The sequence below is a fragment of the Apteryx mantelli genome, chromosome 17 (assembly GCF_036417845.1).
Source record: "Apteryx mantelli isolate bAptMan1 chromosome 17, bAptMan1.hap1, whole genome shotgun sequence".
Taxonomy (NCBI): domain Eukaryota; kingdom Metazoa; phylum Chordata; class Aves; order Apterygiformes; family Apterygidae; genus Apteryx; species Apteryx mantelli.
In genome coordinates this window covers 2,575,283-2,596,587 of record NC_089994.1, presented here as the reverse complement: position 1 = coordinate 2,596,587, position 21,305 = coordinate 2,575,283, and the positions used below count along the sequence as shown (strand labels likewise).

Here is a 21,305-nt window from a genome sequence, read left to right as displayed (position 1 = left end):
CTGGCCTCCCCCATCCCCATGGCTCACGGATCTGCCATGGGGCTTGCAAATTTGCCAGCTTATCGCCTTGAGTGCAAGAGGGCCTGGGCTGGTAGAGCCTCCTCTGGGGCAGCCTGAGCTGCCCCGAGGCTGGCAGCACCCACCTGGGCCTTATTTGCACCCAATGCCTGGCTCTTTAAAGGCCCCCAGGTGTGGGGCCTAGAGGATTTCCCCTGCAAGGATGGGGCCTTGCTGGTTTGTGCTGGTGTGTGGGGCTGTGCTGGGGGTGGCAGGTGAGTGGGGCTGGGATGGGGACCCCTGTGGCATGGCTCTGGCTGCCTCCCCCAGTCCCTCTGGGAGGGATGAGTGGTGGCACTCCAGCAGCTGGGTGCAGGAGGGTGGTGGGTGCACTGCATGGGCTCTCCTTATCCTCCCCAGACCCTGCTTGTGCAAGTCTTCTGGCCAGAGATGAGTTTCCTGAAAAAGACCCTGCGCTCTAGTGATGTGGATTTGGAGCAATGGGACTTGCCCTGAGCTCCCTGTGCCCCTGACCCTTCTTAGGGTGTTTCTCCAAGGGCCCAGTATGAATGGGGGAACTGGAGTCACTCATGTGGCTATCAGAGATGCTGTCCCATCTGCCCTGCCATGTGAGTGGCTCCAGGTCCATCCCCAACCCCAGCTGGGGTCCTGGTGCCAGAGGGATGCTTATGGTGTGGCCTGTCTGCTCCCAAGGGTGCTTGGTGCCAGCAGCTGCTTGGGGTGCTGGGAGTGCCTGAGGGCAGTTCAACCCTGCCTTTTGGGCAGGTTGTGGAGACCTTTGGGCAGTACCACATCCTCCTCCTCCAGCTGGGGTCTCTGGGCATCACCCCACTGTGCTGTCCCTCAGCAGCCTCCTGGGTGCTCTGCACTCCTCATGCTGTGGCTGCCCATCTCTGTGGGGCTAAGAGGGGCTGCTGCAAGCAAAGCATTGCCCAAAGTAGCTGCTGCTTGGCAGGCTGGGAAGCTGCAGGCCAGGTGCTCTGCTCTGAGTCCCGGGGGATCAGACCCGGGCATCCTTGCTGTGCCTGGGATCTGCTGCTTGGGCCACTGCATGCTCAGTGCCTCCTCTTAGTCATGTTAGCCAAACTCTTCCCCTCTTACTGCAGAGACCACGATGACTCCAGCTGTTTTGGTGTCCTCCCCTCCCATGGCAGCAGCTCCTGCAGCATCTTCCAGTGTGGAGCCAAGGGCTGCTCCTGTGCCGGCTGGTGCCACAGTGCCTGGCCCTCCCCTGGCAGAGACTCATGCTCGCCTCCATTCAGAGGAGCTGAGGTTGAACTTCACCCTGAGGCTGCTGGATGGAGAGCGCTCTGGTGGGTCCTGCCTTGGGCCACTGGCTCTGGGGATGAGAACCCAGGATGGGGCCAGCCAAGGCTTCCCCAGGGAAGGGGGGGAAGATCAGAGGCCACCTGCCAGCAGCTGGTGCTTTCTCTTGGGTGGTTTCAGTGCTAGAGACCCTCCAGGTGAAGGTGGCCATCCCTGCAGGACCATCACTGGCATTTGGCTATCTGCAGGGTTGCAGATGGTGTAGGGCTTTGAACAGTGGTACCTGGAGGTGTTCTCCATCACATGCTTAACACCATGACCAGGCTTTTTGGCAGGGAAAAGCGCTTGGCTGCCCCTCGCCAGCCTGATGGTCGATGTGGTCCTTGTGAGCTCCTCAGGAGGAGGATGACCAGGAAAGGGCTGTAGCCCTGGAGAGCAGGAAGGGAAACCAGAGTACAGGGTACAGAGCCAGCACAGCTCTTTGGCTTCTAGGAGCAAGGGCTTGCCCGTGCGGTGGGCCCCAAAATAACGTACCTGCAGGTGGACACCTGTCTTGCAGGAGTGGAAGCAGCGATGCTGGTGGGGGGGAAGTCTGTCCCACATCCCAGTCCAGAGTGGAGCAGGTCCAGAGCTGTAGCATTGAGCCCAGCCCATGTCTCTATCAGGGGACTCCAGTGCCATGAAGAAGCCCCAGGTGTTCATCCCAGGCTCTCCCATCTTTGTGGAGGCCAGGGTTGAGTTCAGTGCTGGCATCTCCCCGAAGATCTACGTGGACGAATGCTATGGGACAGACTCAAAGCACCTGGGCCGTTCCAGGAGGATCTACGTGGTTGTGAACAACCAGGGGTCAGTGCCTGTGCAAGGAGGGGTGTACTGCATGGGGATGGGGACAGGGACAGGGGTGAGTGGGCTGTGACCAACTGTTCCCCTAGCTGCAGGGTTGAGACACCCCCACGCAGGGCTGTGGATCTGCCCCTTGGTCTGCCCTCTCCTGTGAGAGCTTCTGCCCCCACCTCTGCTGGGAAGGTATGTCTAGGGCAGAGCCTGGAGTCAGCCCCAGAGATGTCCCTGGGTTGCTCCCGGGTCTTTGGTCTCCTCTCCAGGTGTCTGCATGCCCAGAAGTTGGGGAGCGTTGTCTGGCACCGGAGAGAGGAGTCTGCCCTCCAGTTCACCATCCCGGCCTTCATGCTGGGCGATGAGCCCAAAGAAGAGGTGAGGCCAGGGTGCAGGGGGGAAACTCAGTGACAGGGGAGAGGTTCTGCTGGGGCACTCTGGGGATCCCAAAGCACTGTTCCTCCTGGGTCCCTCCTGCTTCCCCCCCCCCAGCTGTTCCTGTTCCCTGCAGGGATGGGAAAGGTGGGCATAAGAGGAAGGACATGGAGGTGCACAAAGCAGAAAGCCCCCAAAGAAGGCTGCAGCTCAAAGCAGGGCTTTGGTTTAGCTAACCAAGGCTTTGTGTGACCCATACGACCTTCCGCACATGCAATTTGCTGCCCCATGGTGGTGCTTTGGCTGGGCCCTGTGCTGCCTCTGAGGATGGGCTGGGTACCTTGGCAGGTCTACCTGCACTGCCTGCTTGCTGCCTGGAGCACCTGGACTGCCCAGAGACAAGGCCGGAAATCCTGCTACTACAGCGATGCCTCTGCCAGGTAAGCTTGGCCTCTGCAGGGGGGTTCCCTGCCTGCTCTCAGCACCTGAGCAAGTACCAGAGCACCCAAGGATGCTTTGGGCACAGGCGCCAAGAAAGTCATAGGGCTCCCTTCCAGGGACTGAGCTCCCCATCTTGCTTTCAGTGCTGCCACTCCTCCCACAGTAGCTGGGCAGCACAACCACAGGTCCCTCTAGGTGCAGATGAAGTGGGAAGGTGCTTTCCAGAGCCCTGGGGGGGGGGGGGGAGAATCTTTGCCCACTTGGGCAGCTGAGGGCTGGAGGACCTGCACTGCATGGGTCCGAGGGATGGAGGATGGAGCATGAGACTCCTTAGCTCCCCCTTTCCACTTGCAGCTGGCACAATGCAGAAGACCCTTCCCAGAGCTCCCTGTGTGACTGCTGTGACACCCACTGCCCTGCTGGTGATGCCCTCCCCAGAGAGCTGCCAGGTACCTGCCCTGGGCTGTCACCTCTGGTGCTTTGTGTGGGCACATCCTGGCTGGGGGATCTTGGTCCATGGGTGCTGGTGGCTTCTCCACGGTGATAACTTGCTCAGCCAAGGCTAGCTGAAACCCTGCAAGGCTCTAAGCAGTTGGGGCTTCTGCCAAGCCATAGCAGGGTGATTTGGGGGTCCAAGCCTGGGCACAGCCTCCTGGATAGGGAGCAAATCCCTGAAGACCTGTGCAGGACCAGCTTACTGCAGCCCCCAGGTGGAGGGTGCTCTCCCCCTCTGGGAGCCCCAGGCCATTAGGAGGGAGCATCTCTCACACACTTGAGCTAGAGGGGCTTTGGGCCACACCATGCTGTCACAGCAGAGGCCAGGGACACAATCAGGTCTGTAAGGGCCATTTCCTTGCTGCAGAGTTCCCAGGAGAGGGGATGTTCCATCAGAAGATGGTTGGGCCTCTGCTGGTGCAGAAGGAGGAAACCCCATGGTATGAAGGTGCGTGAACAGTCCTTGCTCTGCTGAGCTGTGGGGCCAGATGGCCCTGCACTTCTGTGGTCCCTATGCCCTGCTGACCTGGTTCAGAGGGGTCTGGAGCTCTGGCTTTTGATGCTGTGATGGCTTCTCAGCCTGGGAGTGAGCACTTGCTTCCTCCCAAGACCAGGAAGCCTAGGAGGTGCAATTCCATCCTCCTCAGTGCAATCTCTGAAACCTCTCTTCTTCCTCCAGCACCATGCCGCACAGTGAAGAGGCTCCTGCTGGCCAGTGTCGCATTTGTGGGCAGTGCTCTCGTAGCAGCTGGCCTTGTGGGAGGCCTCCTTGTCCTCGGCTTGGCTGTGTCCCGCTTGCGCAAGCACAGCAGAAGGCCCCGGCTGCTGAAGACAAGAAGGCACTATCCCTACCACGCAGAGCTGCAGACTGTGGTGGGGGCCCTCATTGTCTCTGAAGGGTCAGAGAAACAGCAGGAGTCCAATATAGATTATTCCAGCCTGAAGCATGGCACAGCTTGAGATTGGATACCCTTGTTCCTCCCCAATACAAGTTATTTTCTCTAAAGCTTGTCCTGCATCTAATTCTCCCTTGCAGGAAGGAGGAAGCTCCCAGAGGCTAGAGGGAGCTGTGACTGGCAGCCTCACCCAGGGGTAAGGCATGACAGTGACATGTCTTCTAGACCATCTGGCTCTGGTGGCATGTCCCAGTGTCCCCAGCCTGTGATGCATAGCCCAAAAGTGAATGCTGTAGGAACTGGTGGCTCCAGGCTGGAGCAGTGCTGGGACTAGCCTGCTCTGGAGAACCAGGGTTGTAAAAGGCAGCACTTGAGCTGGTCAGAAGTGGTGGCAGCTCCTAGATCTCTGTCCCCAGGGTCTCCTGTAAGTCTGCTAACAGGGGTTGAGGAGGGTAGCAGCATCCCTGGTGGCTCTGGGGCATGGAGGGGGTCCCAGCTGGGGCTGTGTTTAAGAGAAATGGGTGCAGGGTCCTGCTGCTGGGTGTTTGGGTCCCAGGCTGGGACATCTGGCTCCTTGGGCAAGGACACTGCATGGGGACCTCCTGGTGCTGCACAGGGAGATGCACCACCTGAAGGCTGTGGAGGGTTCCTGGCTGCAGCTGCTCTCTTGGAGGCTGGGACTGTGGCCAGGAGGAAGGTGGTGGGAGCAGCGCTGCAGTGGCTGTCACAGCATGGGCAGCTGGGTGCATCCATGCAGAAAAAGGAGACGTGTGCTCTGAGCTGGGGTTGGCCCTGGGCCCAGCATGCAGCAACTCCTCTCCCCTGCCTGCCTCTCCTAAGGGCTGAGGCTCGTGCCTTCAGCTTTCCCTGTGAGGGGACACAGGCAGCAGGTCCTGCTGGTGCTGGCAGCACTTCAGTGCCCTAAACAACACACACAGCCAGAGCAGGGTCAGATTTGAAATGGTTTATTAGGACCAGTCTGTGAGTGGAGAGTCAATTGGTGCTGGTAGAGCAAAACAGTCTGATGGGGCTGTGTCCTGAGGATGGTTTCACAGTGAACGGATTTCAGCAGCCTAAATCTTCAAAGTGCCTTGGTTTCCTACCAGTCCTGGGGCTGGGGCTGGCCTGGCTCTGCTGGGAGTCCCTGGCGCTGCTGGCTCGGTGCAGGTCCTGCTGGAAAGCCCTGAACATGCCGAGGCAGTGCCGGCATGTCGCAGCCCCTCCAGGAGCCGGTCCTGCTGGGGGTGGATGGTGCGGGGTTGGTGCTGGTGCACAGGGAGGAAGGGTGCCGCTAGCCTCTTAAGTTGCTCTGAGGCAGCTCAGGATGAGGATGGGGGCTCTCCCTCTGTGTCATAGAGCTTGCGAACACTGGAGTCCATGAGGAAATCCACAGTCCTGCAGAGGGGAGAGAGCAGGATGAGCTGGGACTCACGGAGGGATGGCACAGCTGGGAGCTGCCCCTGGGAGCTGGGGTCTGTCCCACATCTGTCTCATACCTCTGCTTTGCTCTCACCCTAGCAATCCCAAGATACCCCCATCTCAGCTCCCAACTGCTCCTCTTCCTTCCCAGGCTTTTGGGGTGGGGGGGGGGCATGTCCTGGCCAGACCTGGAGCAAAGCCTTGTTTGTCCTCCCCAGGCACCATCACAGCAGTGAGAAACAGCATTGAACCCCTGCCACCCCATGTGTCACCAAGACCAGACCCTGTGATGGGCTGAGCTGGGTCCCTGCGGAGCAGAAATGCTCTGTCCTTCATGCCCTGCCTGCACAGGGCACGCAGATGGGCCGGGGTCTGAGCACAGCCGAGCTTGTCCGCAGCAGAGGCAGCAGCCCTGTCCCACCCCTCAGTGCACCGGGCCGGGCACAGCGCTTGCCTGTCGATGGGCTTGACAATGAAGGGGATGGCGGAGAGCCCCAGTGCCGTGGTCGTCCACTTGCGGATGGGAAGCGGCCAGCGGGTCAGCGAGCCCAGGAGGTAGAGGGAGGCAGCGCAGATGCGGTTGATGGTGAAGCCGGGGATGGCCACGGAGGCCAGGCTTTGCCACACAAAGGTGTCCACCACAGCCACCCCCACCTGCGTCGTCTTCCCGGGGTTGTGTGCATGGGCCTGGGGGGCACAGAGAGCATGGGATGAGGCCGAGGGAGGGTGCCGCTGGCAGGGACCCAGGGCCACCGCCGCGGAGGGGAAGGGGCATGGTACCAGCCGGGACACTCACCACCGCCGCTTTCTTGCCCTTGTCGATGGCATCTGCTGTCACGTAGACTGTCGCCATGCCATAGGTGGCCCAGACCACCGAGACGGGCACGATGGCACGGAAGGACTCTCCCACCTCATTGGCATAACCTGGGGGCCAGGACGGGTCAGGGGGGCTGGGGCACGCTGGACACCCCTCCAGCAAAAGGAAGCTGGATCTGCTCCAGGGTCCCCAGCTGGCTTGTCAAGCACCAGCTTTGGCCCCTACATCTTGGCAGGCAGCTTCCCGCACGAGGGGTCCGGCCAGGCTCCGTGCCCCCGCTGCAACAGCCAGGTGCCACTGGGGCAGGAGGCAGGCAGGTCCCAGCCATGGGGTGATGGGGGTAGGGAGAGGCCCCCCCCCCCGGGCCTGATCCTGCAGGAGGGCTGGGCTGCAGCAGCCCCGGAGCCCTGCCCTGGCTGGCCGGCGGGATGGGACAGGGACAGCCAGGTCACCTTGGATCCACTGCCATCAGCGAGTCGCCTGTCCCCGCGCGGCAACGATGACACCGAGGGACAGCTGTGCCCAGGCGGAACGGCCGGGGCTCCCTGCCGGGGGGCAGCGCCAGCGCCGGGGCTCGGCTCGTCCCGCACAGCCCGGGCACGGCGTCCCCGGGTCGCGGTGCCCCGTCCCGCACAACCCGGGCGCTGTGTCCCCGCGGTCGCGGTGCCCCGTCCCGCACAGCCCGGGCACGGTGTCTCCGGGTCGCGGTGCCCCGTCCCGCACAGCCCGGGCACGGTGTCCCCGGGCCAGGGGCTCCCCTCCCGCACAGCCCGGGCACGGCGTCCCCGGGTCGCGGTGCCCCGTCCCGCACAACCCGGGCGCGGTGTCCCTGCGGTCGCGGTCCCCCGTCCCGCACAGCCCGGGCACGGCGTCCCCGGATCGCGGTGCCCCGTCCCGCACGTGCCGGTGCCCTGTGCTGGTGCCCGGTGCCGGTGCCGGTGCGCGCGGCGCTCACCCAGGTAGCGGACCCACGTGTCCCTGTAGAGGTCGGGCTCCACCGCCCCCATAGCGCGCTCCCGCCGCCGCGGCCCCAGTGCAGCGCCGCCGACCCCGCCCAGGGAGCGTCGGCGAAGTGAGCCGCACGCCCCGTCTCTCACGGCCCCGCCGGCTGCCCGCGCCGCGCCCTGCCGCTTTTCGCGCGCCGCGCTGCCGGGAATTGGCAGACGATCCCCGAACGCAGGTAGGCATCTTCGCTGCTCTTCCGCCCTATAAAAAGATGGCGGCGGCGACGCGGGTCCTGGCAGTCACGTGACCCAGGAAGCTCTACGCAATGCATGTGTGCGTAACGCGCCGGTCCTGCTATTGCAGCCGCGCTAATGGCCGCGCCACGGGGATGCCAACGCAATGCTTGCGTCAGCGGGGCGAGTCACGTGGGGCATCGAGGGCCCAGGGAACCTCGGCGCGTCAGAGGGGCTGGGCCACATCGGGGGCTGGGGGCACAGCAAGGGCCGGTTATGGAGGTGGGGACACAGCAGAGACGGTTATGGGGCTGGGGCACAGCAGGCACCTGTTATTGAGCTGGGGGCACAGCAAGGGCTGGCTATGGGGCTGGGGACACAGCAGGAGATGGTTATAGGGCTGGGGATACAGCAGGGTCCAGTTATGGGGCTGGGCCACAGCAGGGGCCGCTTGTGGAGCTGGGGCACAGCAGGGGCCAGCGATGGAGGTGGAGGCATGGCCAGGCCTCGTTATGGGGCTAGGGTCCGCACGCCCCAGCCCCAGAGAGCAGGCGAGACATGGCTCTGTCCATCCCTTTACTCCCGCTGCATCCCCCACAGGGCCCTCCTGGCTTGCATAAGAGACACGTGGGTCACTGCCCACCAGCCCCAGCACCCCATCTGCCCCTCCTTGGCCACATGTCCTGGGGGAAGCGAGCCCCCGGCTTTGTCCTCCCTGCAGCCCTCCGGGGTGGAGTGGGGTCTCCTTCATTCGCTGGTGCTGTCCTCAGGGTGCAGAGAGCTGCTGTTTGGGACTGCTGCACCCCAAAAAAGTGCAGGGTGCTTGTGTGCGTGCTTCAGGTGGCCCCGCTCAGTGCATGGAGGGGAAGGTCCCTGCCCAGGCCATGGGGTGCAAAGCCCTGGGCTGGTGTGAGGGGCAGGCTTGGCCCTGCTTGACTCTGTGGGGCCCCACCAGCATGGGGCAAGGAGGCAGCAGCTGACCCAGCGGGGCTGACCAAAGTCCCCCTTGCCCCCCAGCAAGGAGGTGGCAAGGTCAACATCAACGCCGGCCCCAGGCAGGGCACCCAGCAGAGCTGCCCCTGACCCCTCAGGCCCCTTACACAGGGTCCCCTCCAGGCAGGGTGACAGGGGGCACGATGGGCCCCCATGCTGGGGGGCCAGAGCGCGGGGCTGGGGGAGCCAGGAGGGTAAGGCACCAGGCACAGGCGTTAGGGGCTGTTAGTGAGGGCCACCTCGCTCATCTTGTCCCCCAGTTTCTGGATCTGCTCCTCCGAGGTCTTGTCCGGCAGCAGGACCTCCACTGTGTAGCTGACCTTCTTGGCATGGATGTAGCTGTAGGTGTTGTCAAAGCGCAGCACATCTGCAGGCAGGAGGGGTTGGAGTGTCAGGGGAGTTGGCTCAGCACCCCAACCCCACAGCGGGGAGCCTCATGCCCTGCTGGCAAAACCCGCTTGAGCCCCCACGTCAGCCACTCGCCCCCCTCTGCCCCTCTGGCTCTTTACAGGGGGATTTGCAGGGTGCAGGTTTGCTCTGCAGCCACCCTGCATCTCCCACCCGCGGCTCACGTAGCAGGGTGCAAGGTCACACTGCTGCCCCGGCAGGATCAGCAGGGACACTCACAGATCCCAGGTGCCGAGCAGGTGAGGGAGCCATCCTCAGGCACCATGTGCGAGTTGTAGCGCTGATTTGGGTAGACCTCAGTCATGTCGCCAGCTCGCTGCCGCTCCCCGATCTTTGTCTTCAGGTACACCCCGAACCCCACGTCAGCCCCCTCTGACTTGAACTGCCACCTGCCAAAAAGAGGCAGACAGTGTCATTTCCTGCCACTGGGACTGGCACCCTCTTCCGGGTCCTCATCACCCCAATTCCCCATTTTGCCAGGGTGCCCCCACTGTGGGGTCAGCCCGGCCGCCCACTCACCTGAGGACACAGCCAGGGAAGAGGATCTCGTACTCGACCTGGTGGGACGAACCCCGGTTCACCACCACCGTGTGCTCGTACTGCTGCGTCAGCTGGTCCCGCACGTAGTACTTCTGGGGCACATCCCCACCGTAGTTAATCTGGAAGGGGTCGGAGCCAGCAGTGACCATGGGGCACTGTGGGCCCCCTGCCCTCGCTGGGGAGGGCTCGCAGGGTGGTGGGGATCTCCTCCTACCTTGCTCGGGCACTTGGGGTTCCCATCAGGGTCCGTGAGGGTGCCCCCGTACTCCACAGGGATCTGCTCGGGGTCAATATATTTCTGCAAGACCTCCTTCCAGTTGGCTAGCGAGGCAGAGGACAGCAGGTTGGGGGGCTTCCTGGAGGGTCATAACCCACAGGGGAGCCCTTGGCCCAGCCAAAGGGTCTTCACTTGGGCCAGTCCCTAGGGACACCCCCAGGGTTGGCCCAACAAAGCCCCAGGTGGGCGAAGGCAAACAGGGAGGCTGCACTCTGCTTTCAGCTTACGTCCGCCCCACTGTGGCTGGCTCTGCCCCCAGCTGGGGGCCACTGGGGCTGGGGGACAGGGCAGTCCTCCCACGGCTTCCTCCTCTCCCACCCACCACAGTCGAGGAAGGAGCCACAAGTCTCACACACCTCAGAAACCATCATGTTCGGCCACCTCCCAAGAGCCCCAATGGTTGAAGGCTCCACTCGCCCCTGTTGGGACGCTCCAGGCCAGTGGGGATGGTGGGCTGGATACAGCCCCAGGGGATCCCCACAGAGTCTGGGAGCAGCCCATAGGTCTCCTCCCTGCCCTCCAGCCCAAGGAGGAGCCAGGGCAGCCCTGGGGACACATACAGCAGGGCCTGAGCGCAACTCACATCCCAGCACCACGACCTTCTTGCGGGTGTCCTCGCTCAGGAAGTGCTTGATGAGGTTGTAGGCCACTGGGAAGATCTTGGGAGCTGGGGAGCAGAAGCTGAGTGTTACAGCAGTGGCAACCCAGAAACATGGGTTTTTGGGGTGCGTGGTCCAGCTCTGCCCCCGGGGCTGAACTCACCTTTCACGATAAACAGGCGCTTCAGGGATTCAGGGTAATTCTCTTCGAACATGGATAGGAGCTGCGAGACGCAGAGAGCTTTATTCAATGGGAAACCCAATGCTCTCCCTCCAGTCCCGAAACCCCCTGCCCCACTCCCCATTTGGGCTCTGCCAGGGGCATGCAGAGGAGTACAGGACAGCGCACAGGACACCCCAAGCTCCAGGGACCCTCCAAAGGCCTCCATAGCCAGCAGCACTGTGCAACGATGCCCGGGGCACAGCTGCCCACAGGGTTGTCTGCACCTGGCCAGGCTCCTGTGAGGATCTGCTCTTTCATCAGCCCTCGGGGCCATGAGTCAGACCAGATCCCCAAGTCAACACCACACCAGCTCAAGGACAACAAGGGAGGAGGTTTTGACCCCAGCAGCATGTCCATCCCTCTCTCCCACGGGGAGATGTGCCAGAGACGCCCAGAGCGGAGGTGAGCCCTGCTGGGGGGGCAGGGACACCAGTGAGCCCCTCACCTCTCCGTATGTGTCCACGGCTGGCTTCCAGAGGTGCTTCAAGCCCAGGCCCTCGCAGTCATAAACCATCAGCACCACCTCAATCTTCCTGCCCAGCTGGGAGCAAGGGAGGACACAGGGCGTCAGGCAGAGCCCAGCCACTGCGGGGTGCCAGACCCCACGGAGAGGAAACGTGCCATGGGACAGGGCGAGCGGATGGCTGCAGGGCAGGACCCCAGCACCCCGCGGTGCTGGCTGCAGTGGGGTGGCCAGCCGCACCCGGGGCAGTGGGCAGACATGCCCCAGGTCAGCCTGTGGTTATACAGGCAGCTGGTTTGCATGGGGAAGTAGTGGTTATTGCCAAAGCACTGCTTGCAGCCCAACCCTGAGCCCAGCTGCCTGTTCCACCCACGGGTTCACACCCAGCCCTCGTCACCTCATAGCTTCCTACCCCGCCACACTGCAAGAGCGGGACAGGCCGCCAGCAGCCATGGCATCAGGGTGGCAGGCAGGGGTTGGGGCAGCCCAAGGCCATGCCCTGGCCAGGCCAGACCCTCATGCAGCCAGAGCCTCCTCCAAAAATCAGTGCAGAGAGAAAGGCCCTCACAACGTGTGTGTGGATGGTGGGGCAGGGACACAGGGTGGGATGTGCACTGGTGGGGATGGATGGGACAGGAACCAGTGGGGACAGCAGGGCTGGATGGGACATAGACTGGCAGGGACGTGGGCTGGCGGGGCTGCCAGGGACAGGGAGGCCAGCAGGATGTGGGCGGGCAGCACCTCACCTTCTGGCTCTGCTTCTCACACTCACGCCGCAGCATCTCGCAGTCGCGGAACTTGTTCTTGAGCAGGTCCTGCTTGGAGGCGGAGAAGAGCAGCCCCTTGGAGTCCAGGGGTCCAATGATGTCATACCAGATGGGGCAACCCTCCCGGTCGTAGCCGCACATGCCCCCGGACATGTATTTCCTGATCACCTGCAGGAGCAGACGGGACCTCAGGGCCCAGCAGGCGTGTGGCCCTGGGGTGGCTCATACCTCGTGGCCAGGGGATGCTCACCTTGGGGGACACTCACCTCGGGGGGCTCCCACTCAAGGATGTTATCGGCATCCATGTGCTTCCGGACCTCTATGTGCTGCAAACACAAGGCAGAGCAAGCCGGGGTGAGGGTCCCACCATCTCCATGCTGCTGGATCCATCCTGCTCAGGCTGGTGTCGCAGATGGGGAGCGCTCCGAGCCTGACCGCTCTGAACCCTCGACCAGGACACGCAGCAGCAGGGTCTCCCTTGTCGGGAGAGGGGGGCTGGGTTCAGGGCCCCAGCACAGGGCAGTTTGTCCCCGCTTGGGCTGTCCCCACCCCCGAGGGAAACAGCGACACGAAGCAACCGGGAGCCTAACCGCGGCACGGGGCGGAGGGGTTGGCGCCCTGCCACAGCAGGAGGCTGCGGCTACGGGCTGGGAGCCAGGCACGGCGCTGGGGTTTCCTCCCCGAGCACATCGCAGGGCAGGTGGCCCCTCTCACCTTGCGGAGCATGGCCTCCGACTTGGGCAGGTCGAAGCAGCGCGCTGCAAGACAGCAGAGAGGCTCAATCACGCCGCAGGGTCTGGACAGGCACCCGAAGCCCTGAGCGGGGCAAAACTGCCTCGTTCGCCCAGGAGCTCCCCACAGCCCTGCCAGACACCCAGGGGAGAGGGGCTGAGCCAGCCCCTGCCCAGGATGGGCTCCTCCACGGGTCTCACAGAATCACGCACGGGGTGGCTGCAGCAGAGCCCGGGGAAACCCAGACTGTGAGCTCCGTTATCACCGAACCCACTGCCCTCGCCAATCTCGGCTCTTATCGCCTTTCTAAAGTCCAAGAGCAGCAGCCTGCCATGCACGCCGGCTCCGGGCAGCCTGCCCACCGGCAGCCCCCAGCTCCAGCCAGGCCACAGCCCCCAGGAGCCCACACTCCCTCCCTGCCCACGCTCCCGCGGCCCTTTCGAGCTCTCTGCCTCCGCTCGCCGAGCTGAAAGGAAGCCTGAGCCCAGCGTTTCGGTAAGATGCCCCCATCCCTGTGGCTCTGGATGCCATTCCCCAATTACTCTGGGCTGGCATTTCCAGCGTGCCGGGATGCTGGCTGCACACCTTGTCCGTGGGTGCTGGGCTTCCCAGCCCCCCTCTCGGCTCCGGCCCCCACCGTGCCCTCCCTGCGCGTTACCTCGGAGCCATTTCAAGAGGAAATAGTCGTCCTGGGAGGGGAGGGAGGGGAGCACGTCCTTGAGGTTCTCCCGAAACTGCGGGGAGAAGAGGGACAGCCGGTCAGTGCCCAGACCCCCACTCATGCCCCCATGGGCTCTTCCCACCACGCAAAAGCCCCAAGGCCTGAGGTTTGCCCCCTGCCGGAAACGATGGCTGGGCTTCAGGAGAGAAGGGGTGTCCCGTGCTGCACCTGTGAGGCCAGTGGAGCAAGTGCAGGTGTGATGAGCAGGGTGGTCTCTGCTCTCCTCCCTGGCAGCTGACTGTCCCCAGGCCAGCTGCTGAGCATGGCCCAGGGTGTCCCCAAGCCAGCCCCTTGCGCAAGGGGTCAGGGGTCCCTCAGGGCACGGGGACAGCTCTGAGCGGCTGCAGCACGCAGCCCCCTGACCCAGGCCGCCGTCACCAGATAATGCAGGGTGCAAATCTCCCTGTGCCGTACCGGTCAGGGGCCTTCCCTTAATGAGGCCGATTATGTCCATCTGAATTTAGGTGTAATTAAACCCCGGATTATCTTCTTCACCCTGAGAAAAACAACACTGCTGCGAGGGAGCGCGGCAGGCTGGCGCTGCGGGTTTCCTGGCTCACCTTTCTCGCTCGCCCTCAAAGGAATTGCATCAGGGAGGTTTCAGCAACGTGCCAAATCGCGCCCACTGCAAAGGAGGTTTCCTGCTCTACCAGCCACCCCAGCAGCCGTGGGCAGCACCTGCCAAGCCCACACACCTGTGTCGGGGGGGTGAGGGACCTGTCCCAAAGTGGGTCACGTCCAACGTCAAGGGGAGGCGATGTGCCATCAGCGCCCAGGGTTCATTGCCCGTGGCACAGGATGGAGTTTGGTTGGCTTTGAAAACAAATGATAAGATAAAGTTTCTGAAGTTGCCCTCTCATCGGGATTAAACTGCACAGGGAAAGATAAACCCTCAGGTGCCAGCCATAAACGGATAAAGGTGGGATCAGGCGAATTTGCTCTCTCCAGTGACCTTGCTACTCTCCAGGCCCCAGCTTTCAAGTCCAGCAGGGGATTCCCAACATGTCCGGGCCCAGGGGAGCTCTGCATCTCCAGCACAACAGCCTGGGCATTTTGGACAGCTGTCCTCCAGCTAAGAAACCACCCAGAAAAGGGGGAACTGGTGTCAGCCCAGATATTCCAGCCTCCAATGGGCTCAGCACCCCTGCCCAGGTCAGGAAAGCAATGGAGCGAGCCACCCCCGACACCGGGACCTGGGCAGAGACGGCTGGTCCCCCCGGGACGCTCAGCCCCTGAGGACATGGCCCATGCCTGCGCCGTCCTGGCAGCTCCCCACACCAGCCTGGCGGCGATCCCTTGAGCCGGGTGTGCTCTGGGAAAGCTGCCACAGCCCTGACAAAGCTCCGGCTGCAGGTTTCCCTGGAGCACCGGGGTCAGCGACTCATCAGGCGGGCGGGCAGCGCGGGGTGGCCAGTGGCGAGCAGGCCTCTCCCCGTGCCCACGTCCCCCGGGTGCCTGCTGCCAGGCTGGCGCCCCCAGGGAAGAAGGCTTTCCTCCCTCGTCCTCACACTGGAGACGCGCACAGAAGCCAGCAGAGACAGGAAGAGCCGTGGGGGCGTGCGGAGGGCAGGGAAGCGGCCGGAGATAGCTGCACATGTTCGGCAGTGATGGCCACATCAGTGTGGTTGAGGGGTCAGCACTGTCCCGCTGGTCCCATCACCCACCGGAGATCTCCACTCAGCAAAACACAGCCAGGGTGGGAATGGTGCGGGGCCAGGGCCCCACAGGGAGCCACCGGGAGCTTCATGTGGGCAAGCATCACCCACGCCGGTGCCACACGCTCGCTCCGTGTGGAGCAGAAGTGCAGCACCCCAGCAGCGCCCACGTCCCCACCAGCGCGGAAGCGCGGGACCGGCCCTGTCCATCCGAGCGTGCAGGCCGCGCCAGGGCGGGGAGTGGCCCTGCTCTCGTGTCTCCGGCAGCCACCTCCGCCCTGCGGCGCCCAGCCAGGCGCTTCCTGCTGTCGCCCTGCCAGGACGCTCTGCAGGAGGCCGGAGAGGTGGCGGCGAGGCGGGAGCGCAGCACGAGACGGGGCGCTCTGGGAGAGGCCAAGTGGGCAGGCGGCTGCACGGGATGTGCCGGAGCCAAAAGAGCAGCGGATGGAGAAGAAAATAAAGGCGGCTCTGCCCCGGGCTGGGAGGGGGCAGCCCAGGGACGGGACAAGGGAGGGTGGCGGGAGTGTCGGACAAGCAGGCCGGGCCGCGGGGCCGAGCGGAGCGGCGATCCCCGAGCCCCACGCGCGACGCCCGGCACCGCCATCCAGAGCCATCGCACCGCGGCGGCGAGAGGAAGGCCAGGGCGCGAGGCGCCTAGTCCCTGCGCGCCGGGGCGGCCACGGAGCGGACACCTGCGCCAGCCCCCACGGGCGGGCCCCGGGATGCCGGGTGGCCCCGGCCCTCGCCTCGCGCCGGCACCCGGCGCCCCCGCGCGGCTTGGCGCGGCCCGGGGATGCCCGGAGCGGCCCCCGCCGCGGCTCACCTGGGCCAGCGCCTCCGCCTGCCTGGGGCTGAGGTCCCCCACGCGGCCGCTCATGGTGCTCCGGCCCGCTTGGGCCCGGCCCGGCCCGGCCCGGCCCGCCGGTGGCTCGGCTTGGCTCGACTCGGCTCCCCGGCGGGGCGGCCGGCTCCGCTGGGCCCCCCCCGGCTCGGCTCGGCTCGGCCCGGCGCAGCTCCAGGCAGCGGGCGGGGATGCGCCGCCTCTTAAAGGCCGGTGCGGCGGCGGCGGCGGCAGGTTGCGGCGGCCCCGCCGGGAGCGCCGCCCCCCCCGGCCCCGCCCCGCCCCGCCCGGGCCCCGCGGCGGCGGCGGCGGCGGCGGCGGCCTTGGACCCTGCCCGCTGCCGCTGCCGCTGCCCGCCCGGTCAGCGCCCGCCGCCCGGCGCAGGGGGCCGCGCGGGGCACGGGCAGGCGGGGCGGGGCGGGGGTCGTGGGGCGGGGACGGACCGTGGGCGGGGATGGAGCCATGGGGCAGGGCCAGGCCATGGGGCGGGGACAGGGATGGAGGCAGGGATGGGGCCATGGGGCGGGGGGGGGCATGGGGCGGGGACAAGGATGGAGGCAGGGATGGGACCATGGGGCAGGGACGGGGCATGGGGCAGGAGCAGGGATGGAGAAGGGGATGGGGCCATGGGGCAGGGATGGGGAGGCACAGTGCAGGGGCAGGGACGGGACGTGGCGTCCAGGGACGGGAAAGGGGGCATGGGGCAGAGATGGGGATGGGAAATTAGGAAATGGCAGGTGGCAGGGACAGGGATGGAGATGGGGACAGGGATGGGGGCCAGAGCAGGGAGGGGGTCCTGGCTCAGGTACAGGGGATGGGGGACGGGGGTAAGGGACCAGAGTAGGGGCAGCGCACAGGGGAAGTGCCCCAGTTCCTGCATGCCCAACAGAGGCAGGAGGTGCTGTTTGCCCCGTCTGCCAGATCGGGCAGAGGGTTGGGTCCTCCTTGCCTCTGCCCACATGTGCAGAGCAGGGTCGGGCACCATCCCGCCACGCCCAAGCTGCCCCAGCCAGCCTTCCCCTGCACATCCCCTGCGCAGTGCAGGGTCACACACTGCCACCCTCCCCCTCACCTGCCTGGGGCCTGATGTGCCTCCAGTGACAGGTGCCATCCTCAACATCACCAGGGCCACCCGGGCCAGTGGGTCTAGCCCTGTCAGGCTCCTGGGCCACAGCTTTGCCATGTATGTCCCATGGAGCTGTGCATGCCCCGTGGAACCATGTGCGTCCCATGGAGCCATGTGTGTTCCATGGAGCCATGTGTGTTCCATGGAGCCATGCATGTCCCATGGAGCCCTGAACGTCCTGTGGAGCCATACGTGTCCTGTAGAGCTGCACATGTCCTGTGGAGCCATGTGTGTCCCATGGAGCCATGCATGTCCTGTGGAGCCATGCACATCACAGAATCACAGAATGGTCAAGGTTGGAAGGGACCTCTGGAGATCATCTAGTCCAACCCCCCTGCTCAAGCAGGGTCACCTAGAGCACATTGCACAGGATTGCATCCAGGCAGGTTTTGAATATCTCCAGAGAAGGAGACTCCACAACCTCTCTGGGCAACCCTCACAGTGAAAAAGTATTTCCTCATGTTCAGATGGAATTGTCTGTGTTTCAGTTTGTGCCTGTTGCCTCGCGTCCTGTCACTGGGCACCACTGAAAAGAGTCTGGCCTGATCCTCTCGACACCCTCCCTTCAGCTATTTGTATGCATTGATAAGATCCCCTCTCAGTCTTCTCCAAGCTAAACAGGCCCAGCTCTCTCAGCCTTTCCTCATAAGACAGATGTTCCAGTCCCCTAATCATCTTTGTAGCCCTTTGCTGGACTCTCTCCAGTAGTGCCATGTCTCTCTTGTACTGGAGAGCCCAGATTTGGACACAGTACTCCAGATGTGGCTTCACCAGGGTTGAGGAGAGGGGGAGAATCACCTCCCTCGACCTGCTGGCAACACTCTTCCTGATGCACCCCAGCATACCATTGGCCTTCTTGGCCACAAGGGCACATTGCTGCCTCATGCTTAACTTGGTGTCCACCAGCACTCCCAGGTCCTTCTCTGCAGAGCTGCTTTCCAGCAGGTCAGCCCCCAGCCTGTCCTGGTGCCTGGGGTTATTCCTCCCTAGGTCCAGGACTCTGCACTTGCCTTTGTTGAACTTCATGAGGTTCCTCTCCGCCCACCTCTCCAGCCTGTCCAGGTCTCTCTGAACGGCAGCACAGCCCTCTGGTGCATCCGCTACTCCTCCCAGTTTTGTATCATCAGCAAACCTGCTGAGGGTGCACTCTGTCCCTTCATCCAGGTCATTGATGAAGAAGTTGAACAAGACTGGACCCAGTACTGACCCCTGGGGGACACCGCTAGCTACAGGCCTCCAACTGGACTCTGCACCACTGATCACAACCCTCTGAGCTCTGCCATTCAGCCAGTTCTCAAGCCACTTCACTGTCCACTCATCTAGCCCACACTTCCTGAGCTTGTCTATGAGGATGTTACGGGAGACAGTGTCAAAGCCTTGCTGAAGTCAAGGGAGACAACATCCACTGCTCTCCCCTCATCTACCCAGCCAGTCATTCCAGCATAGAAGGCTATATCAGATTGGTTAAGCATGATTTCCCCTTGGTGAAGCCATGCTGACTACTCCTGATCACCTTCTTTTCCTCCACATGCTTAGAGGTGACATCCAGGATGAGCTGTTCCATCACCTTTTCAGGGATGGAGGTGAGGCTGACTGGCCTGTAGTTTCTGGGATTCCTGAGGGCTGGCCTTAGCAGTAAGGACTGAAGAAAAGAAGGCATTCAGTAACTCTGCCTTCTCTGTATCCTTCGTCACCAGGGCACCCACCCCATTCAGCAGCGTGCCCACATTTTCCCTAGTCTTCCTTTTGCTACTGATATATTTTTATAGGTGTCCCATGGAGCTGTGCATGTCCCATGGAGCCGTGTGTGTCCTATGAAGGCATGCATGTCCTGTGGAGCCATGCACATTCCATGGAGCCATGTGTCCCCCATAGATCCATGTGTGTCCACAGTGCAGCTCCCACGCTGTGCACCTGCCATGGGCAGGAGCTGCTCCAATCATGAGCTATGCTTACGCAAACAGGGTCTTGCACCTGCGGTGGTGACCTTCCAGAGCCCCGTGCCCCCGCCGTGGGGCAGTGCTCAAGGCAGCCGCCGCAGTGCTCCCATTTTGGGTTATTTCACCAAAATCCAGACAAACACAAGAATCCATTTTCAGCTAGCCCAAATGGAAATATTTTTCCATGTGTTTCAGCCAGCTCCTGAGCCAGAACATCCCCTTTTTTGATATCCATGTTCAAAATACTCCTGGGGACAAGAAACAGCCGCATATCAGGCCTCAGCTCGCCAGCTTTGCCGCACAGGCTGTGGGCTGTGTTTTCACTGCACTTCATGTCCTAGGGGAGGATGCGGTGCTTGGAACAGAGCCAGCTGGTATTTATTATGTATTTATGTCTGGAGAGCGACTTCCCAGCTCAGAGGTGTGCTGTGGGGTCTATTCCCACCATGGATCCCATCTCATCTCTATGGCCTGACCTCAAGTGAAATGGGGGCTGCTAATGGGTCTCAGTTTTGCTCAAAACTCAGCTTTTCAACCATTTTTTATTCCTGCTGAGTTCCCTGCATGGTTCGTGGCAGACACATCCTACAGTCTTTGTGCTGCGACAGAGCCCTCTCCACTGGGAGACGGATCCCCATGGTGAGACAGGCCTGTCCCATGGCAGCCACAAAGGGACGAAGCCGGAAACGCTGGCTTCGGGCCATCTCCTCCAAAAGCCCTCTGGACAAGACAGGCAGTCACCCGAGGATGCCACCCAGGAGAAACACATTGGCTTTGGCCGTGGTGGGAATTTTCCATGCCGCTTTCCCACACCTGGCATGTGGAGGTGATAGCACACACCCAGGCACAGTGGTGGAGCCGGTCCTCGCCGGAGCCGCACACTGTCCCCCAGCACAGCACAGGTGGCTTTCAGGGCCTGGCCAAAATAAATAGTTATGAAGTACCACCAGTGCCTCTACACGGCGTGTCTCTACTAAGGAAAAGCAAATATAGCTGGGATGCTTTGGATACTGAAAGCCTTCGGCATCCAGAGTCTAAAAACACCATTGTCAGCTCCGAGGCCCGGGGGCTCGGTTACAGCCCCCACTGCCTCCTGGCCCCAAAGCTGCAGCTGGCCCCAGCTCCCCCCTTCCCTGCCTCCCTCCAGCTCTGCCTGTGGCTAATCCTGAGCCGGTAACCGGTCCCCCCAGCTCGAGGCTCTCTGCAGCAAAATATCAGGTTGCAGGAGGGAAAGCAGAGAAGCGGGGGATGCTGACACCGGATCAAAACTGCGGTTTTCCCAGCTTCAGAGGCCCCGAGAAGGGACTGTGTTTCCAGCCTTGGGGCCCGGAGCCAAGGGCTTCGCTGCCTCCCTCCCTCCGGCCTCCACACCCAGGTGGCGGAGGTGTTAAAGGCCGTGCGGCGCAGCTCGCCGGGCTCCTGTGGGCCTCGCAGGTGCAGGGCTGGCGCAGGGCCCAGCTGGGGAAGGAGCAGGGCGACAGCTTCGCACCGCCTGTCCGGCTTGTAAAACCGGAGTTTGGCTCCAGGGGCAATGTGAGCACTCCGTGCTGCGCTGGCAGGCGATACCTGATCCTCAGGGGCTTTTTCGGCCAGCTCAGAAGGGGCAAGGCAGGGGGGGAGCCCAAAGCTCAGGAAGCCCCGACTGCAAAGAGGAGCCCGAGTTTTGCTGGGGAGGGTGGCCAGGTGAGGGAAGCTCTGGCAAACTTGGCGACCTCAGTCTCAACCATGACCAAAAACACTCTCAAGAGGGTTTTCCCTGGTTAACGTGGCCAAAAGCATTTCTTTTCTACCCTCCACATTTTCCCCAGAGGAGCCAGCTCACATCCGCACCCCAAAGGCAAGAGAAAGGAAAAGAAAATGCCGCTGTATAGATGGGAACCGCTGCCGAGTGGTGCTCTGCCTGTCCACGGTCCCAGCAGCAGCAGGATTCATCGCAGGCAGCCTGGCGGTGATCCAGTTTTCGACAGGAAAACAATTACGAAGCCAAACGGCCCAGTGGGTGCTGGGTCCACTGGCGCACACTGCGCACATCCAGCCAGCACCTGCAACGCAGAGCTTGGGAGCAGGTGCTGGGACACACGGCTCTGCCGAGGGGTGCTGGGCTCGCTGGCAGCCAGGTTTCGCAGTGGCGCAGAGGCGTGTGGGGCTCAGCGTGGGCACGGCGAGAGCTGGCTCCGGTTGCTGTTTACGGGACACCTGAGCACCTGATTTGGTTCGCGCACGCCTGAGGCTGCGGGGAGGCTCGGCGGCTCCCCGTGCCACGTTACGCAAGACTGTCACA

General features: G+C 63.0%; 2 protein-coding genes across 4 annotated transcripts; both read right to left on the bottom strand.

Annotated features, from left to right (window-relative positions):
- Positions 1 to 5,274: 5,274 nt before the first annotated feature.
- On the bottom strand, positions 5,275 to 8,217 carry MTFP1 (mitochondrial fission process 1). The gene is made up of 4 exons (XM_067307042.1): positions 7,517 to 8,217; positions 6,541 to 6,668; positions 6,199 to 6,431; positions 5,275 to 5,720 (listed from the first exon to the last, which is right to left on the bottom strand). Exons 1-4 carry the CDS (start codon positions 7,566 to 7,568, stop codon positions 5,645 to 5,647), a joined length of 489 nt encoding a protein of 162 aa, XP_067163143.1. The 5' UTR covers positions 7,569 to 8,217; the 3' UTR covers positions 5,275 to 5,644.
- Positions 8,218 to 8,302: 85 nt separating this feature from the next.
- SEC14L2 (SEC14 like lipid binding 2) lies at positions 8,303 to 16,169 on the bottom strand. 3 transcript variants are annotated; one of them, XM_067307039.1, is made up of 12 exons: positions 15,941 to 16,166; positions 13,400 to 13,475; positions 12,724 to 12,767; positions 12,276 to 12,335; positions 11,989 to 12,177; positions 11,225 to 11,320; positions 10,720 to 10,780; positions 10,541 to 10,624; positions 9,895 to 10,001; positions 9,660 to 9,799; positions 9,360 to 9,529; positions 8,303 to 9,099 (listed from the first exon to the last, which is right to left on the bottom strand). In XM_067307039.1, the coding sequence occupies exons 1-12, from the start codon at positions 15,992 to 15,994 to the stop codon at positions 8,948 to 8,950; spliced, it is 1,233 nt and encodes a 410-aa protein (XP_067163140.1). In that variant the 5' UTR covers positions 15,995 to 16,166; the 3' UTR covers positions 8,303 to 8,947. The 3 variants fall into 3 exon arrangements, with proteins under 3 accessions (XP_067163140.1, XP_013810243.1, XP_067163142.1); XM_067307041.1 differs by lacking the exon at positions 9,360 to 9,529 and having other exon boundaries at positions 8,991 to 9,099; positions 15,941 to 16,169; XM_013954789.2 differs by lacking the exons at positions 12,724 to 12,767; positions 15,941 to 16,166.
- Positions 16,170 to 21,305: the final 5,136 nt, after the last annotated feature.

Excerpts from the sequence above, each read along its gene's own strand:
- MTFP1 (XM_067307042.1), bottom strand. The coding sequence starts at position 7,568 with ATGGGGGCGGTGGAGCCCGACCTCTACAGGGACACGTGGGTCCGCTAC. Across the intron at positions 6,669-7,516 it reads CACGTGGGTCCGCTACCTGG|GTTATGCCAATGAGGTGGGA; the intron begins GTGAGCGCCGCG and ends CCTGGCCCCCAG. Across the intron at positions 6,432-6,540 it reads AGGGCAAGAAAGCGGCGGTG|GCCCATGCACACAACCCCGG; the intron begins GTGAGTGTCCCG and ends TGTGCCCCCCAG.
- SEC14L2 (XM_067307039.1), bottom strand. The coding sequence starts at position 15,994 with ATGAGCGGCCGCGTGGGGGACCTCAGCCCCAGGCAGGCGGAGGCGCTG. Across the intron at positions 12,336-12,723 it reads CGGAGGCCATGCTCCGCAAG|CACATAGAGGTCCGGAAGCA; the intron begins GTGAGAGGGGCC and ends TTGTGTTTGCAG. Across the intron at positions 9,530-9,659 it reads TTCCCTGGCTGTGTCCTCAG|GTGGCAGTTCAAGTCAGAGG; the intron begins GTGAGTGGGCGG and ends TCTTTTTGGCAG.